At 36.3% G+C, this 18,671-nt stretch overlaps 1 protein-coding gene across 1 annotated transcript in view; it reads right to left on the reverse strand.

Moving 5' to 3' along the window:
• Nucleotides 1-18,671, reverse strand: part of dnah1 (dynein, axonemal, heavy chain 1) — a 78,563-nt gene that overhangs the window by 49,669 nt on the left and 10,223 nt on the right. The window contains exons 14-32 of the mRNA XM_056468594.1: nt 18,238-18,357; nt 17,294-17,376; nt 17,080-17,221; nt 16,849-17,004; nt 16,307-16,505; nt 13,488-13,741; nt 11,486-11,698; nt 11,176-11,340; nt 10,970-11,091; nt 9,272-9,377; nt 8,941-9,120; nt 8,138-8,278; nt 7,844-8,007; nt 5,352-5,462; nt 4,945-5,239; nt 3,387-3,500; nt 3,167-3,316; nt 2,958-3,044; nt 831-1,017 (exon numbers count right to left, since the gene is read on the reverse strand). Of these exons, the coding sequence (XP_056324569.1) occupies nt 831-1,017; nt 2,958-3,044; nt 3,167-3,316; nt 3,387-3,500; nt 4,945-5,239; nt 5,352-5,462; nt 7,844-8,007; nt 8,138-8,278; nt 8,941-9,120; nt 9,272-9,377; nt 10,970-11,091; nt 11,176-11,340; nt 11,486-11,698; nt 13,488-13,741; nt 16,307-16,505; nt 16,849-17,004; nt 17,080-17,221; nt 17,294-17,376; nt 18,238-18,357 (2,989 nt within the window). The remainder of the gene's footprint in view (nt 1-830; nt 1,018-2,957; nt 3,045-3,166; nt 3,317-3,386; nt 3,501-4,944; nt 5,240-5,351; nt 5,463-7,843; nt 8,008-8,137; nt 8,279-8,940; nt 9,121-9,271; nt 9,378-10,969; nt 11,092-11,175; nt 11,341-11,485; nt 11,699-13,487; nt 13,742-16,306; nt 16,506-16,848; nt 17,005-17,079; nt 17,222-17,293; nt 17,377-18,237; nt 18,358-18,671) is intronic.

Raw genomic sequence — 18,671 nt, forward strand, 5'->3', positions numbered from 1 at the left:
ACAGTGTTCTGATTGGTCAGGTGACCTAGTGTATTCTTACAACTAAAATATGTTTTTTAAATGTGAAGATGCTTTTTGACCCTATTCTTTTAATTAGGGGCACATCCATTTGAACCACTGATTTGTATTCAGTTCAATTCAAGTTTCAAATTTCAGTTCAGTTCAATTCAAATTTGTATAGTGCTTTTCACATAATTACTGTTTCAAAGCAGCTTTACAAAAGGTGTACATTATTGCATTACAATCAAAATCTGATAAGTTAAGGTTATTATTTACCATAACTTTATTATTTACTAATAACTTTAAATAATTAACTAGTAACTAACAGCTTTTAACAGTTAAAAAGTTATTATATTTAAGCACAGTCAACCTGCAGTTACACAATAAATAGGTGACGTCATTGTGTACATGTTCAATGAAGTGTATTTGTATATTGAGTGTATGTGTTGCCCTTGAAGTCTTCAATTTTTAGCCATCAAAAACAGCTTGTTATGCTGTTTCTGTTGAAACTGGTATTTTTCTGTTATATTATTTTGATTTTTATTAGGTTTATTTTTGACAATTTACTGTTATTTCTTATTCATAGTCATTTCTCCCATAAGCTAAACAATTGCAGAAAAGATCTTGCTTCCGCATTGCAGAATAATCTCAGTAATAGTGAGTTTTAACGTCCAAATCTTCTAAAGCAACTGTAAGCTTGAACAATTAATTATGCCATATCACTTCAAGTGCGACTCCAATTTGATCTATTCAGATGATAAAGCAGAACCGAATCTGCAAGCATGACTTAAATCCTATATAAATCATGTAATTCAATTCAGCACCCTCACCATCCACATCTTTAAGGCACTTGTTTGCACAGACATTCCTTATGGACTCGTCAAGGGTGCCATAGTCAATCGGCTCTTCACGGATCTTGGGGAAGAGGTCAGATACAATGCCATTGAAGAGTTTAAGGTCATCCTGAAGAAACTTTGGTACATTGACATCCCTGATGGCGCGCAGACATATCAGCTCCTGCATAAATTACATCAGAAAATCAGTTCTTATAGTCACTTATCAGTTATTATATCAGTTTTGCAGCAGGTATAGTTTTATAAGTGTGATAGAAAACAAACAAATTACTTTTAAAAGAATACAGTACATAGATACTAGGGATGCACTGATATGGAATTTGTCACCAATACTGATAACGGATAATAACTCTGTAGATTTGAATTTATCAATAGCCAAAATATTAGCCAAAAAATAGAAATAGAAATTTTTCTGCATGATTGCAAAAACAAAAGGCAAAAACACATACAATGAACAACTAATTTTATTTTAAAACCTTAACTTCAGAAATGTTTGAACTGATCTCTGAACGTTATTAATCAATTTTAAAAATAAATCCTTAAAAATGCTAACAAGTCATTTAACATTAAACAAAATTAAAATATGACAGGATTCATACACATTTTACTACTAAAATTCCATGTCTTTTTGATGACTTTTCCAAAGCTTTAGGGTAAATATGTAACGTGAAGTGGACGCTGACAACAGGAAGTGCGGAACCAAATGCAGGTTTATTATTCAGAGAATGGTCAGGTAGGCAACAGTCAATACAGGAGCAAAAGGTACAAGGGCAGTCCAGAGTCGTGGTCAGTAAACAGGCAGATGGTCAAAAGGCAGGCAGTATACGGGAATAAACAAACAAAACAAGGCGAGGGTCAAAAACATGGCAAGACAAGGCAAGGAAAAACACGTCGTAATGTTCACTATACAGTTTAAGAAGACTTAGTAATGAAAGTGTCAAAGTGAGCCATATATATGTGTGTGTAATCAGTCCATAAGCAGCATCAGCTGTGGGAGTGAAATCAATGGAGAATTGGAGCAGGTGTGTGTATGTTGCATGACTGGTTCTTGTAGTCCATATACCAGCAGATTTGTAATCCTATGTGATATGTGTGTTTTCCAACGATCTGTAAGTATTAGATCGCTGGTGATTGTGACAAAATATTCATGATCTTGTTTCGTGTTTTATGTATTGTCTACGTACACGTGGTAAATAAGAAAAGATATTCAAGTACACAGATATTTGTTAAACTAATTTTCAGAACTTTTCCAAAATATTTATTCATTCATTTTCTTTTCGGCTTAGTCCCTTTACTAATCCGGGGTGGAATGAACCGCTAACTTATCCAGCCTTTGTTTTATGCAACCCATCACTGAGGAGCACATACACACTTATGCACACACACATACACTACAGACAATTTAGCCTACCAATTCACCTGTACCGCATGTCTTTGGACTGTGGGGGAAACGGGAGCACCTAGAAGAAACCCACGCGAGCGCAGGGAGAACATGCAAACTCCACACAGAAACGCCAACTGACCCAGCCGAGGTTCGAACCAGCGACCTTCTTGCTGTGAGGCGACAGCACTACCTACTGCGCCACTGTGTCACCACTTTTCCAAAATAATAAGCAATCGGGCTAAAGATATTGGCCTAATACTGTTATCAGAAGGGCGACACGGACACTTATAGCAAGAAGGTCGCTGGTTAAAGTCCCGGCTGAGCCAGTTGACATTTCTGTGTGGAGTTTGCACGTTCTCCCCATGTTGGCGTGGGTTTCCTCCAGGTTCTCCGGTTTCCCTCACTGTTCAAAGACATGTGCTATAGGTGAATTGAATGAACTAAATTGGCGGTAGCGTATGTGTGTGAATGAGTGTGTATGGGTGTTTCCCAGTACTGGGTTGCAGCTAGAAGGGCATCTGCTGTCTAAAACATGTGCTGGATAAGTTGGTGGTTCATTCCGCTGTGGCGACCCCTAATGAATAAAGGGACTAAGCCGAAGGAAAATGAATGAATGTTATTAGAGACAAGATTATAAAAAATAGGATTTATTGGCTGATATCGATATGGCCAATGATATATCATGCATCCTAAATATATACTCATGTGCATCAGCTTACCTCATTCATATCAGGATTTTCCCTCTTCAAGTTTCCAGCTGCAGATATCACAGTTTTTACAGCTCTCATCCCAAAATCATAGTGATCCTGTGAAAAGACATGCATCAGTGTGAGTTTCTAGCAATAGAGTGCGTTGCCTGCTTCTATTAGATTAACCTAAAACTGTTTATGTACAGAAAGAATTGCTATAAAACTGGAAAAGGTCACACCTGTGAGCTGAGTTGTTCTGAGGACAGTTTGAAGGTGCTGGTGATTTTTTTGGACAGGACTTTGGCGTCGCTGAAGCCAAATGAGTAAAGCGAGATCTCTGCTATCATGGCGTAATCAGGGATCATCATAGCCACTGGACGGAAGAGGGCCTGAGGAACACACAGTGTGGTCTTTTTGTATTTATACATTGATGGCAAGCACTGTTGGCAAGCTCTGTACCTTTAAATTATCCGGAAGTTCAGTACGACCAGCATAACCCGGATTCATAGTTATGAAGACCGCACAGGAAGGAACAAGAGCGATTTCCATGCCTTCAAATACAAACGTCTTCAGCTGAAAGCACATAAAAAGTTGACATTTTTATTGTTTGTTTTTAAATCTCTGAGTGGAACGGCTCCTGAATATACAAGGACTATACACAAGACATGTCACTTGCATAGTTTTGAATAGGAAAAAGTGTAAAAGTCCATAAGGTGAATGAAGCCCTAACTTCTAGTAAAGGAGCCAATCATCAATAGCTATAGACTAACGATTCTCGGAGGGAGGGGCTCGGAGCATCTGTGTGTTTCTGCAGATTTTGTGTCATTCGAATGTTTAGAAATGAAACTAAATAGACAGTTGTTGTTTATTTTTATTGGTGATCCCTGATATAAAATTTAACCGTAAGCTTGGCAAGCAATTTTGTAGAATTTGATGTTGAATACCCGAGCATACTGCTGGAGAGGTGTTTCAAAGATGGCCGCAGAGTGAAATGACCTGCCTTAAAGGGACTTTGTAATATCTCTGTGATCGTTTAAATCCAAATGCATCTATTAGATTGCTGAAGTCTTTTGAGCAAGAACTCTTGATGGTCCGAATTTCCAGATTAAAGTTAAGACATGACTGTGCATTTTCGATTGCGGGGCCAAAACTATGAAATAGCCTACCAGTCTCCCTCCTCTAAGTTTTTCAGAATTAGAATTTAAAACATAAAAATGTACCTTTTATTTTAAGACTGATAGCGGTTCATAAAGTATAAATCATTTTTATTAATCAGTGTTTTTCTACCCTCTTGGTCTTTTTTTATGCACTAAGGCCATTTATTTTGGTTTTATATTGTTTTTTCTAAGCTGACATTCTGTACAGCACAGTGGTCAACTACTGTTGTTTTTATTGTGATTCATCAAGAAATTTGATTTGATTTTGATTTGATAAAAAAAAAAAAAAAAAACAGGGATGCCAAACTTTGTAAATAATTAATTTCCATTACTTTTTGAAAGTTTTATGGTAACCAAATAATAATTTTAGATATACAAATTACTAAAGACTACACAGAATTTATGAGAATTATATTCCGATTAGTCTCAGCCTTAGATGTTGACCCCATGGAAGTCCAACATCCAATGCATTAGACAAGACACAAAACATAGGAGACACTACAGGAGTCAGTATGTTGGATTCTACAAGACTTCAAAGAGAAATCTGTGTTGCGTTATTTTCACCACTAAAGACACAAAAGTCCTTTGTGAAGCTAAACACAATCATTGGCAAAAAAACTTTGTGTTTACAATATGAACTTATAAGAATCAATAAATATATTTTCAGAAATATGTGACATTCACTTCATACATTTGACTTTTAATGTAAATGCTGATTTATTACTGCAGGGACATTGACTTTAGCATTTCACGGCCCTTAACATGTGGTTGCTTCACATTCTCGTCAGTCATAAGATCCTTCTGTCCCTGACATGCAAGTGTTTTGATAGCTGTATGGTCAAGTGTGAAACTTTACTTACTCTTTGCTGCTGGGCTTTTTGGATGGTTGTGATCTGTTGAGCCACGACCGATAAAACCTCCACGTCGATTCGATTGAATTCGTCAAAGCAGGCCCAGGCCCCTGAACTAGCAAGACCTTTGAGGAACTTGCCCATGGCTATGAAGTCCAGCTGGTCGGAGCAGTTAAACACTACAGTCTGGATGGCCAAAGCTTTGCCCAGGTCTTTAGTGGTTTCTGTCTTTCCTGTACCTGCAGGGCCTGCCGGAGCACCTCCGAATTTTAAGTGAAGTGCTCCAGTCAGGGTTAGATAACACCTGCGTGATGGACAGTGCAAAACATTTTAAATTTGTGAGTAAAGTATTTTAGGCTTTCTTTAGATACATTTATATACAATCATATATAAAAGAAGATAATATTTTTATTCACCTGTCTGTCAGAGGAGTGATAACAAGTCGACCTGAGTTGCCAAGGTACTCGTAACCGTATAAAAACTCGGCATTCACTGCCCTGATGTAAAGATCGTCACGCCAGTAGTATCTACAAACCCACACAAACACTAATGCATGCTATACTCCAACATATACATATTTGAGAAAACAATTTTGCATGAAATAATAAAAAGTGACAGATGAATGCTGCTCTGTGGACTTTTACTCATCAAATAACAATCAAATGGGTTTCAATAAAAATACGCAGAAGAAGAAGAAAAAAAGAAATATTAATTACAATAATGATAATATTAATAATAATATTAATAAATAAGAAGAAAAAGAATAAAATAAGAAAAAGTAGATGAAAAAGAAGAAATATTTATACCAATAATGATAATAATGATAACAATAATAAAAAGAAGAAGAAGAAGAAAAAAAGAAGAAATATTAATAATAATGATGATGATGATAATGATAATAATAGTAATAATAATAATAATGGAGTGGCGCAGTAGGTAGTGCTGCCGCCTCACAGCAAGAAGGTCGCTGGTTCGAGCCTAGGCTGGGTCAGTTGGCGTTTCTGTGTGGAGTTTGCATGTTCTCCCCCCGTTTGCGTGGGTTTCCTCCGGGTTCTCCGGTTTCCCCCACAGTCCAAAGACATGCGGTACAGGTGAATTGGGTAGGCTAAATTGTCCATAGTGTATATGTGTGAATGAGTGTGTATGGATGCTTCCCAGAGATGGGTTGCAGCTGGAAGCGCATCCGCTGCGTAAAACATGTGCTGGATAAGTCGGCGGTTCATTCCGCTGTGGCGACCCCAGATTAATAAAGGGACTAAGCCAAAAAGAAAATGAATGAATGAATGAATAATAATGATAATAATAATAATAATAATGATAATAATTATAATAATGATAATAATAAGAAGAAATAAGAATTTTTAAAAAGAAGAAAAAGAAGAAGAAGAAATATTAACAACAATAATGCTATTAATAATAATAATAATAAAGAATAGGAAGGGGGAGAATAAGGGAGGATGAAGAAATAAGAAGAGAAATAAGAAGGAGGAAGCACTAGAAAAAAAGGAGGAAGAAGTAGATATTATCTTGCATTTTGTCTCCATTCCCCTAGAGGTCCCCGTGATCTCCTGAGATACGTCTAGTAAGACTGTTTATTTTCCCTGTTGCTTGCTGCTTTATTGAAGTTTTCTTTGTATGTTTATTATACTGTTAAAATATTTTATATACCTCATTCTGAGAAGAACCTAAGTTGTCTATTATGCTACTTCATTTCTGAGAAGAATCCAAGTTGACTTTTTCTTTTAATAAATCCTTTTTTTCTGGATCCATACTTGGAGTGTTTTCATTAGGATTCAACACAACTGCCCCTGTGGCTCAGTGGTTCACTCGAGAAATAAGGAGGAAGAAGAAGAAAGAAGAAGAAAAGAGAAGAAGGAGGGGAGAAAAGAAGGAAGAAGAAAAGGGAAGGAAGGAGGAAGAAGAATAAATTAACAGAACAGAAATAAGAAAAAGGAGGAGGAAGGAAGGAAGGAAAGGGAGGAGAAAGAAGGGGGAAGGAATAAAAAAAGGGAAGAAGGAGGAAAAAGATGAAGGAAGACGAAGGAGGAGGAAAAAGAAGAAGGAAGAAATAAGAAGAAGAGGAAGAAGGAGGGGGAAAACTCAACACAGCTGCCCCTGTGGCTCACCGGTCTTCACACTTGAGACCCGGGTTCAAGAGGAAGAAGAAATAAGGAGAAAGAAGAAGAAAAGAGAACAAGGAGGAAGAGAAATAAGAAGGAGGAGGAATAGTAAGAAGAAGGAGTAGAAGGAAGGAGGAGGAGGAAAGAGAAAGAAGGACAAGGGAAAAGAAGAAGAAGAAAAAGAAGGAAGAAAAAAGGGAAGGAAGGAGGAGGAGGAAATAAGAGGAAGAAGGAGGGGGAAAATAAGAAAAAAAGAAAGAAATTAAAAGAAGATGTCACCATCCTGCATTTTGTCTCCATTTATGTCTCCTCGGTGGTTCACTCACCAGTGTCCACACCAGAGACCTGGGTTCAAGACCCACCCGTGACAGAAGAGGAAGAAGAAGGAGGAGGAAGAAGGAGGAGGAAAAGGAAGAAGGAACGAAGAAGAAGAGTAAGAATGAGGAGGAAAAAGAAGAAGGAGGAGGAAGGAGGAGAAAAAGGAGGAGGAAAAATAAGAAGGAAGAAGAAGAGAAAGAATGAGGATGAAGAAAAAGAGGTAAAATAAGAAGAAGTAATAGTAAGAAGAAATTAGAAGGAAGAAGAAGAATAAGAAATAATAATAATAATAATAATAAGAGAAATACTTGGAGGAGAAGAGTTGAAGAGTATTTTACAATATTGCCTTTTGAATCAAATACAGCACAAGAGACTGAACTTCTTCTTTGTTAAGCTGCTTTGACACAATACATTGTAAAGGCGCAACAGAATTAAAGATGAATGAAATTGAATATTGAATACTGTGTAACCTTAGCTGGCTGATCCACTCAAAGTCATTGACACTGGACACTTCCTCCTCAACCAGCTTAGCTGCCACATCTTTAGCATGCACTTCAATAACAATGAGTGCTGAGAGTACGGCCCGCTGCATCTTTGACAGCTGACCCCGCACCAGCTGCACCAAATCTCCTAACTGTTTGTGCATATACAAAACAAAAGCTTAGACCACATAGTTCCATATTTAAATTTACAATAATGTAATGCACAAGTAAAAACACCACCAGGAATGATTAATTGTTTGCACAGTTGGAGAAAATCTGTACCTGTGTCTGCAACTGTGGGTAAAGCCGATCTGCCAAGTCTCCCTTATCCAAAGACTCTGACACTTCTTGGGTCCAAAATGTCTGACAGCCAGCGATGACCACCTGACCGGGCCAGGACAGAACCCACTCTGTGCGAGGATGCTGCACAAATAATTTTGATTCCCGGAAAAATCAAAAACACAACATTAAATACCTGCATGATAATACTGTACTCAGCATAAATTTGTATTTTATTTATTTTGAAGTTGAATCTTTAGGAATTCATGCAGAATAATTATTTTAAAAGAAATAAATTCAACACATATATTTATTTATATATCTAAAAATTGTATTATCATATTTTAATATTTTTCCCTAACATATAAATTTGGGCTACTAATTATTTGGACCGTTCTCGTAAGTTATTTTTTTTTAGATTAGCTCCAGATTTAGCTTCAGTGCTGACTATTCTAATGTATATGCACAAATATAACATTGTAAAGCAAAGTGTTTCCCAACCCTGTTCCTGAAGGCACACCAACACTACACATTTTCAACCTCTCCCTAATCAAACACACCTGAATCAACTCATCAGAAGATCAGAAGAGACTCTAAAACCTGAAGTTATTGGGTCAGATAAGGGAGACATTCAAAATATGTACTGTTGGTGTGCCTCCAGGAACAGGTTTGGGAAACACTGCTATAGAAAATATGAATTTAAATGAGAGATTTGTAAGGAATGTACTTATTTACGCTGAGCACTGTATATAAAGAATAATAAAAATAATACGAAGAAAAATGAAGCTCAAATAAACAACACCAACCTCAACATAAGCTTGCAAAGAGCGACTGATGTTGTCTCTTACACTGGCTTTCATTGAATTCTCCACTTCCCGTAACCAGTGCTCCACATTTCCAGTAGGAGAGACAGTAACGGATAACTGTACTTCCTCTCCCTCGGAAGAGTACATGCGTGTGATCAGTAGATCTGACTGAAACTGGAGCTGCATACAGAACAACAGAACTCATTATTATTTGTTGCTATACTTGAAATGTGCTATTCTGACATAAGCCAAAATCCTATTGATATTTTCTGCCGTGCAAATTATTTTTATTTCTAATATGGTAAACATATGGATATGAATAAGGACGCACCCGGGCGATGTTCTCAAAGCATTTGCGGAGATGTGGCTGCACTGCTGTCGGATCTTTAGTCTGAGATAAAATCTCCAGCAACTCATCATCTGATAAAAAGTAAAATCTACATCCAAAAAAAAAATAAAGAATTCTTAACCAGCGAACAACATATGGCTAGCGCCAGACAGAATCTGTGGACATTTTTTTGCTCTTTCTGTGCAGAATTTAGTTTAAAAAATGTTGGGAGTATCATAACTAAAAACTTTATATATAACAATAAAAAATAATACCTTTCTAACTTTTATTTAAAGTTAAACCACATGCAAATCCAATTAGATCCACTTATTTGGCAAACAAATCAAATCTCTCATTTAATATATCTGCTAAAAGAAAGAAAATATTACTTTACAAACTGTATTGTAAATAAATCACATGAACATTTTCAGATTAGTCAATAATATCACTGTAATTGATTTAAAAACTGAATACATATTCTACATGGGTCTATATATGGCTAATGTTCCCATTAATTTATGAAAATATTATTTCCAAACGTTAACAGAACATTCAGTTCCTTAAATGTCTACCTTTTTTTCTTGGTTATGTTAACATTGAAGAAAACCTTAGTGGAATGTTCAAAATCTTACAAACATTGTGTGATATTACTTTTAATGTTCTCTGAACCATCTGAAATAAAACTTCCAAGTAGTTTTAGGAAACATTTCATAAAAATAACAAAAAAATCCATAAAATAACTAAAAAATCCATAAAAAAATCACTTCAGGATTTTGTGAGTCCAATGTTTGCTGAGATCAAAAAAAGTAAAATTTCACAAGATTTTTGTGTATCTTCACAGCAAAACACAAGAATTGAAGCAAATAATGACAAATTTTAAAACAAGCTGTCACAAAATTCTGATTAGTTTTAGTCATTTTAAGCCACAAATAGGCATGTGCTGGTATAAGATTCTGAAGGATGATAATTTTGAATAAAGATATCACGGTATCACAGTGTTGGGATTACTGCTCTAAAATAAGTTCTATTTAAATATCTGGGTAAGAAAAACTACATTTTTTTGCCCATTGAACACATTCTATTTCATTTTAAGAAACATTTATAATATTTTGGAACGGTAAACATGTCTGGCTAAATAATTAAAATAAATGATTGACTTCTGCTCTCTGTATTAGTTTCAAAAACATAGACTTCTTTACAATATTGAAAAGGCATCTTTGGATATCTTTCTTTTCTGTGGATATAAAGTAAACCACTGCACTGTTCAGGTCTACAGCATAATTAGATGTTGGTTTATAAGTGATTTGTTTTTCAAATGTTTCCTGAATCATGGGCTAACCAGTAGCTTTTTTGTGAAGGTCCTTTTCTGTTGGAGAAAAAAACTAAATAGAATTGTCATAAAAAACACTTATACTGTATGAAAATATACTGTATGAATGGTATAACAGAATATTTTAATGTTTTTAAAACCTTGACTTTTCTAAACTGTGATAAACCTTGATACCGGTTATCGTCCCATGCCTAGCCGCAAATATAAAAAAGAAAGTACCTGCTAAATCCTGGAGGGACTAAATAAGGTTTTGATTATGTTATTAAACATTATTAACAATTTAACATTACTAGAATAACATTTTCAGCTGAGCAACTGCTTTAACAATTATAGTGAATTTGCACAGGTGAACAAAAACTCATCATTCTTACCTGGGGAAGGCGCTTCGCTTGGTTTCCAGGTAGTCACTTAGACCTTTCTGCACAAGCTCCAGTAGATTGTTACAGTCTTTGAGACTGGCCAACAGACGTGCTTCAGGACACACCTCAATCACCTGTGCTCATAAAGACAATCAGCTCTTTAATGAACTACTGCCACAATCTACTGTAGTATGATTAAGTAGCCTGATGCTGCTCACCCGATTGTTATCATGGGCGGCCTTCATGATCTTCCTCCAGGTGCGCTCCATGGTTTGATACCTCTTTCCTTCCACCGGCAGCTGGCGGTTGATGTCATCAGAGCTGAAAATGGGTTCCATGTACAGCCATGACCGCTGACAGATAAGCCACTCTTCTAATACTTCCTACAGTACCACCAGAGAGCCACAGTGACAATGTTTTGTTTGGGGGTGGGGGTTTGTTTTCTATTTCGCAGAATCATGCTGATTTATTAGACCACCAAACAATATTTTACCTTGCGGATTTTAAGAATTATATATACAGGCTTACCTGTGTCATTTTCAGTTTACTTTCCCATTTGCTGATTCTCTCCTCAAAGGGTTTTTTATATGGAGAGAAGGCCATGCTCTGGGTCATGACGATGTGGTCATCCAGGAGCTGAGATGCTTCATCTGGGCTCTTCAGTATGTAAGTTCCTGTCTCTTTATACGGCATCACCTCAAACATCACTGTTGACCATTCTTCCTCCATCCTGTTCAGAGCCTAAGGCAGCAGATGTATGAGAGGAAAAATACTGTCACAAAACATAATGTGGATGTTAATTTGTCCTGTTATGCAATTAAGAAAAAAAAGATCACCACTGATATCTTTGCTATTATAGTCATCATATTTTATGTGAATGGGCATAAATGCTGTGTTTATCTGCTTCATAAAGGTAAAATGTAAGGCTGGAAAAATCTGAATACAGTTTCACAAGATGGTTTGAATAGCTCTATTTGATGGTTTTCTGGGGAGTCTAACAGTATTTAGGTACAGAAATTAAATAAATCACAATGCAAAAACATGCTTCTCTTACTTTGCTTCTAGTACAAATATCTAAAAATTAAATAATCTTTTAGAAGAAATAAGTCAAAATAAGTCAAAATTAGAGTTTTTTCCTTAAAACAAGCACAATTATCTCCCAACAGGGTGAGTACAATAATCTTGTTTTCACTTTAAAATGTAGATATTTAGACTAGAAATAAGACAAAAATTACAAATTTTTTTCCATTTAAATTATTCATGAACCGCCAACTTATTCAGCATATGTTTTACGCAGCGGATGCTCTTCCAGCTGCAACCCATCTCTGGGAAACATCCATACACACTCATTCACACTCATACACTACGGACAATTTAGCTTACCCAATTCACCTGTACCGCAAGTCTTTGGACTGTGGGGGAAACCGGAGCACCCAGAGGAAACCCACGCGAACACAGGGAGAACATGCAAACTCCACACAGAAACGACAAATGACACAGCCGAGGCTCGAACCAGCGACCTTCTTGCTGTGAGGCGACAGCACTATCTACTGCGCCACTGTGTCACCCCCATTTAAATTACTTAAATACAATTAATATTTGTTAGACCTCCAAACATTAAAATTTCTTGTGCCCAAATATTTTAAACTATCTTGAAATGGGCCCTAAAACACATGCAAATGCTAAACCTCCACTCTACTATAGTTAAACTTAGCAGTGACTCTAAATAGCTTCTGTGGCTCCTGGTCAACTATGATTTAGACTCAACATTGTAAAACAATGTGCTTGTAGAATTTTCCTGTCATGCAATTGAGAAAAAAAAGATCACCACTGATATCTTTGCCATTATAGTCATCATATTTTATGTGAATGGGCATAAATGCTGTGTTTTTCTGCCTTATAGAGGTAAAATTTAGGGCTGAAAAAATCTGATGCTGTATTTGTACTGAATAGTTTCACAAAATGGTTTGAATAGCTCTGTTTGATGGTTCTCTGGGGATTCTAAATGTATTCAGATACAGAAATTGAATAAATCACAATGCAAAAAAAATGCTTTTCTTACTTTGCTTCTAGTGCAAATATAAAAAAAAATCTTAAATAAAGTAAAAATATTGTTTTGTTTTCACTTTCAGAACAAATAAGTCAAAATTAGCACAATTATCTGCCAATGGGGTGAGTACAATAATCAAATATTTGCTCTAAAATGTAGTTTTTTCTCCATTTAAAATGAAATACAATTAATATTTGTTAGACCTCCAAACATAAACCTTTTTTGTGCAAAAATATTGTAAACTCTCTTAAAATGCACATTCATGGGCCTTAAAAACACATGAAAATTCTAAACTTTTACTTTATTATAGTTAAACTGAGCAGTGACTCTAAATGGCTTCTGTGGCTCCTGGTCAACTATGATTTAGACTCAACATTGCATATTCTGAGATGTGACTATTGAGGATGCAACAATGCGATATCGATGCTGAAACAATACATTGTGCAGCCCTTGTAAAATGCATCTAAAAAATGCACTCACTTGCTCGATAGAATATTCTTTTCCAGCTTCCTGAGCCACGCGGGTGATTTCCTCCGCATGATCTTGCAGGCCCAACTCAAGACAAAGGGAAAAAGTCAGATTGGCTCTGGACCTCATATTTATGTTGATACATTCAGATAGAAGTTCCCAATGGCGATTTCGCATGCCAGGATTCCTCAGGCTCCGGATCAGAGGGATGAAAGGACGGAATGCTTCAATTTTAGTCCGGATTTCGGATGCTACTTCTTGACAGGCTGAATGGAAGGTTATAAAGATGTATGATAGGAACAGATGTGTGGGAATAACAAATATGACTCGAACATACAGTACATTTTACTTTTTTCTTTTGTATTGATGAGAATTTAACCCTTGTGTACTGTTGAAACCGACTCCCCTTTCATTATGTTTGTGGCTGTTTTTGCCCCATTGACTTCCATTTTAATTATATTTTTTGATTGCAAAGCCATGACAGCATATATTCATGTATTTTTGTTTGTTGGTGGTTTAGTAATGTATAATTTTTGTTGTTGATCATCAGTTGGCAGCATTAACTGTCAGGATTCTGCCACTTCGGTCTTGCTAATTCTTGTTTTGGTGGCCAGACACTAGTCCTGTCTTGTCTAATATGTTGTGCTCGGCTTGTGTTTTTCTTGAGTTGAGCACTCATGCTTCCTGATTTCATTGTCTTTTTATGAGTGCTGTCTTGGCTGCGCTCAGCCCGTGTGTGCTCCCGCTTGGCGATTGGGATCACGCTCTCATCCTGATGTTAGTGTTTGTTCTGTCTGCAGCATGCCGTTTTATTCTTCAGTCTAGTTGGTTTCAGTTTAGGTTGCCGCTGAGATGAAACATGCACGTTGCATGTGTGAGTGCACAGTAAGTGTTTTTAATTATTTTCTTCTGTTGGTGTTGTGTTTAGCGCGTGGTTCATGTTTACATGCGCCACTTGCTTTAGTGATATGTTTCATGTGAACACACGGTAAATAATTCTCTCATTGGCTGCATGTTCTAGTCCTGTTTTCTCATGAGCACATGGCTTGTGTTGTCTTTGTGTCATGTGCTCTGCCATCTATTTTTAGTCCCACCCTCCTTGTTATCCAACTATTAGTTTATTCAGTTCACCTCTTTGTTTGCCAATTCTTTCTGGTTATACCGTAGCTCCCTCTTGTCTGATATCCAGTTCGTCGTCGTTCATCATATGCCGTATGTTGTTCTTGTCAAGTTTTGTCTAGATCAGGGCTGGGCAAACTCAGTCCTGGAGGGCCGGTGTCCTGCACAGTTTAGCTCTAACTCTAATCAAACACACCTGCTTATAGATTTCTAGTGATCTGAAGACACTGATTAGCTTGTTCAGGTGTGTTTGATTGGTGTTGGAGCAAAACTGTGCAGGACACCTGCCCTCCAGGACCGAGTTTGCCCACCCCTGGTCTAGATCCTTCCTTCCTGTCCTGCCAGCACAGCCAAGTTTGTGTTTTGTCTTTTAGTTAATGTTTATGTTGCCCTTTTGTTTTGTTTTATTTTATGATTAATAAATACCTATTTTGTATTGCACTTGAGTCCTCCTTTCCCTACACCAACTGTGACATTTAACCCTTTAGATAGGCCTGTGCAAAAACGTTTCTGGCTTTTATATGGAGTTCTATAGAGAAAAACAGCAGATTATAGTGTGGGTGCATGAATACACTTACTATGTTCTGAGGTGAGCTGCTTATTTTGATTTTTTAAGACACATCAAGATAAGTGCACAAAGGTTCTCTTAAGCCCCATTCAGATCACAAGTTTTTTTTTGTCATTTATGAAAGTCACTATGGCAGATGATGCAATTTTTTTTTTTCCTGATAAAATCTTGAGTTGTCCGGGGTAACAAATGTGCCAGACTACACGTTCCTTCATGATCAGTCATCCCTTGACGTCTATGACAAGCTTTATTTCCCAAAGCAGTTACAAGTGTTGCCATAATGATATTTCTTATCTCAATTTCATTTAAAAAAAAATCTTATTTCAATCTCAATAAACACTGAGGCTTGCACTCTAACTAATAACTACATAATTTAAGGGCATACGTTAGGATAGGATCAAACTTATGATTCCTTTTTAACAAGGGCGTAGCCACAATTGTGCAGAATTTTATATATAAAATATATTATAGCCTATTCCGTGCTCAAGCGTGCACATAAAACTTGCACCGGCGAAAATAGCCTAATGATTATGAATATGTTCAGGGAAAAGAAAACAGTTGAACCATTTGTTAATAAAACAGTGCAGCATTATTCTCAGTCAGTGTAGGCTGAAAAAAATGAAGATTGTCAACGCTGCAGACATTTGAAGGTTTCTATGGATTTCTTTTGGTGTCAAGTAGCCGGTTCATTTTACACTCTCACACACTATACTATATATAGTAAGCAGAAATTATGCTTTTTTGCTGTAAAACATACTAATTTTACTTCTTACCAACAGGGAAAACCAGCAACTATCAAGAATGCATGATTTTTTGGTGTCATGACTTTGCAATTAAAAAAATGTCATTATAATGGAAGTCGATGGGGCAAAAACAGTCACGAACATAACGAAAGGGAAGTAAATTTGCCCAGAGCGTATTGTTGAACTTCTCAAAGCATTTTCCCAAAATATGTGTCAGAATAAGATTTGTCACCAAATTAAGTGGCCAAATTAAGACTCAAAATCACCGTCAGAGTGGATGAAAACATCTCCTACAGCACACAAGGGTTAATCTTCACTTTTTCTAAACAGGAAAATCTATTTCAATCTTGACATCGGATATGACTCTCAGCTCAGATATCCCAAATGTGCATTATATTTACCAGGAAGATCTTTAAACTGTTTGACACACTGGTGCATAGTCTTGTACGCATCAGTGACATTACGCTCCAGCTGTTCAGGGTTGATGGCAGAAAGCGGGTCATTGAGCCAGCTTTCATGCCATCGCAGCCAATCAGATGTTGTCTTCCACAGGTCATGAAATGGCTGAAAGTCTCGGTTTAGCTTCTGTAACTCTGTGTACTAGACCACAGCCAAAAAATAATCATTAGATCACTAAAAAATGCAGGGTTCCACACAATTCATTCATGTTTTCCTGACAAAAATTGAAAAAGTTAAGTGGATTGAATATAAAACAATTAAGTTGTCCCAAAAAAACTCAAGAACTGTGTTGATTCAGCTCATTTTAAATAAGCAATTTGACAAGCAGCACATATATCTTTGTTTTTTAATGTGTAGTTTAATTTGTCAATAATAAAACTCAATTGTTTTATTAATCAACTATGAAAAGTTGTAATGTTTCCAAAATTAGATTATAAAACAATAAATCCTTATATTGTAGTACAAACAAAAAGAGTTAACCTACATTAGTAACTGGTTTTCCAAAGAGTCGTTCACGGTTATTGTAAAGCTGCGCCATTTCCTGGCACTCTTTCAGCTGTTTGCCTACTCTCCGCACTTCATTTGCCACTTCGTGTGCTCGCTCAAGGTTTGTATAACCAGAAAATCCAGCTACCACCATCTGAAAATAAACAAAGAAAACTTCATTGTAATGCTTGGGTATCTTTTGACCCTATGGTAACTGGGCAAACCTGACCTCAAGGAAACTCAAGCGTTCCAGGAAGCTGTTTTGATCTGCGACCTGGATCTTATCGAAACGTTCTTCGTCGTCAATATGTTGAGCACTCACTGTTTCCATCTGGGTCAGGATCTTATGAGGCCAGGCCATTGCTGACCACCTACACAGAATTTAGCATCGATTTTATAGCACAGACTCAATCCTAGCATCTGCTGTAGTATCATATACTCACTTCTCTTTGAATTCCTCATCAGAAAGACTGTAGAAGAATTCATCTATTAGATCATAATCAGACATGGCTTTGGATAAAATCTCCTGCAGGAGATCATCAGAAGAGGAAAATAGAAAAAGTCAATATACTGCAATTTCCACAACAGTGCAATTATGAGACATTCAAAATATTATATAAACTAGAATGATGTCACCAATTTCTGTCACTTCTCCATTAAACTTTTCCAATAAATGCAAACAATGCCATCTAGATTTTTTACATTTGTGATCCTGGACCCTGGTCTTAGGTTGCACAAGTATATTCATGAGAACAGCCAAAAATAAATTGCATTGGTCAAAATCTTTAATTTTTCTTTAATGTGAAAACTATTGGGATCACGCTCCAAGACATTTTGTAAATTTCCAACTGTAAATATATAAAATAACATTTGTGGTATGCATTGCTAATCACACCCTATAGGCAACTTTAAAAGTGATTTTCTCAGTATTTACATTTGTTTTACTGTAACTACTGTACTGCATCTCAACCAAATATTGTTCTGTTGGAAAGCTTATTTATTCAGCTTTAAGATAATGTATCAATCTCAGTTTTCTAAAATTGACAATTATGAGCGGTTTTCTGGACCATGGTTACATTTTATGAATGTTAAAGTTCAAACCATGCAGTTGCTGTGATGTTTTAAGTCATTGCTTAGATGTTCTGGGTGTTTGCTAAGTTTGCTAGTGATTTGCTGTTCAAAGACAACAGACCCGTCTCTCAAATCTCTATGATATTCAAGTCTATACATCCCAAATATATATATATATATATATATATATATATATATATATATATATATATATATATATATATATATATATATATATATATATATATATATCCCACATTTGGACTAATCTTATGAATTAATGGTGTAATGCTGATTAACAGTAATTGTAAAGTACCTCATGCACTTTGAGTTGCTCAGGGACTTGTTTCATCCATTCTCTTTGCTCTGCGAGCTCCTCAATGCTGCTGGGCTTCTCAAACAGCTTTTTGCTGATGGCTTTACACTCCTTACATGCCTAAAATACATGCATAATAATATATAAAGGCCAATTCACATGAACATTTTGTTGGGTTAGTCAGTGTGATATCGCTGTTGAGTCTTTAGGTGTCTGTCAGAGAATATTCTCAATGACTGAACATGCACTTAACTGGTCACCGAATATCTGAGAAGTGATGTGCTATAATCTGGTTACTGTTCACATATGTCACTTTGAATTGATCTTATTTGTGTTGCATTTATACTTAAAGGGGTAGTTCACCCAAAATGTTCAATTCTGATATCACTTACTCACCCTTCACTTGTTCAAAACCTATTTGAGTTTCTTTCTTC

This window comes from Danio aesculapii, chromosome 11 (genome assembly GCF_903798145.1).
Source record: "Danio aesculapii chromosome 11, fDanAes4.1, whole genome shotgun sequence".
NCBI lineage: Eukaryota > Metazoa > Chordata > Actinopteri > Cypriniformes > Danionidae > Danio > Danio aesculapii.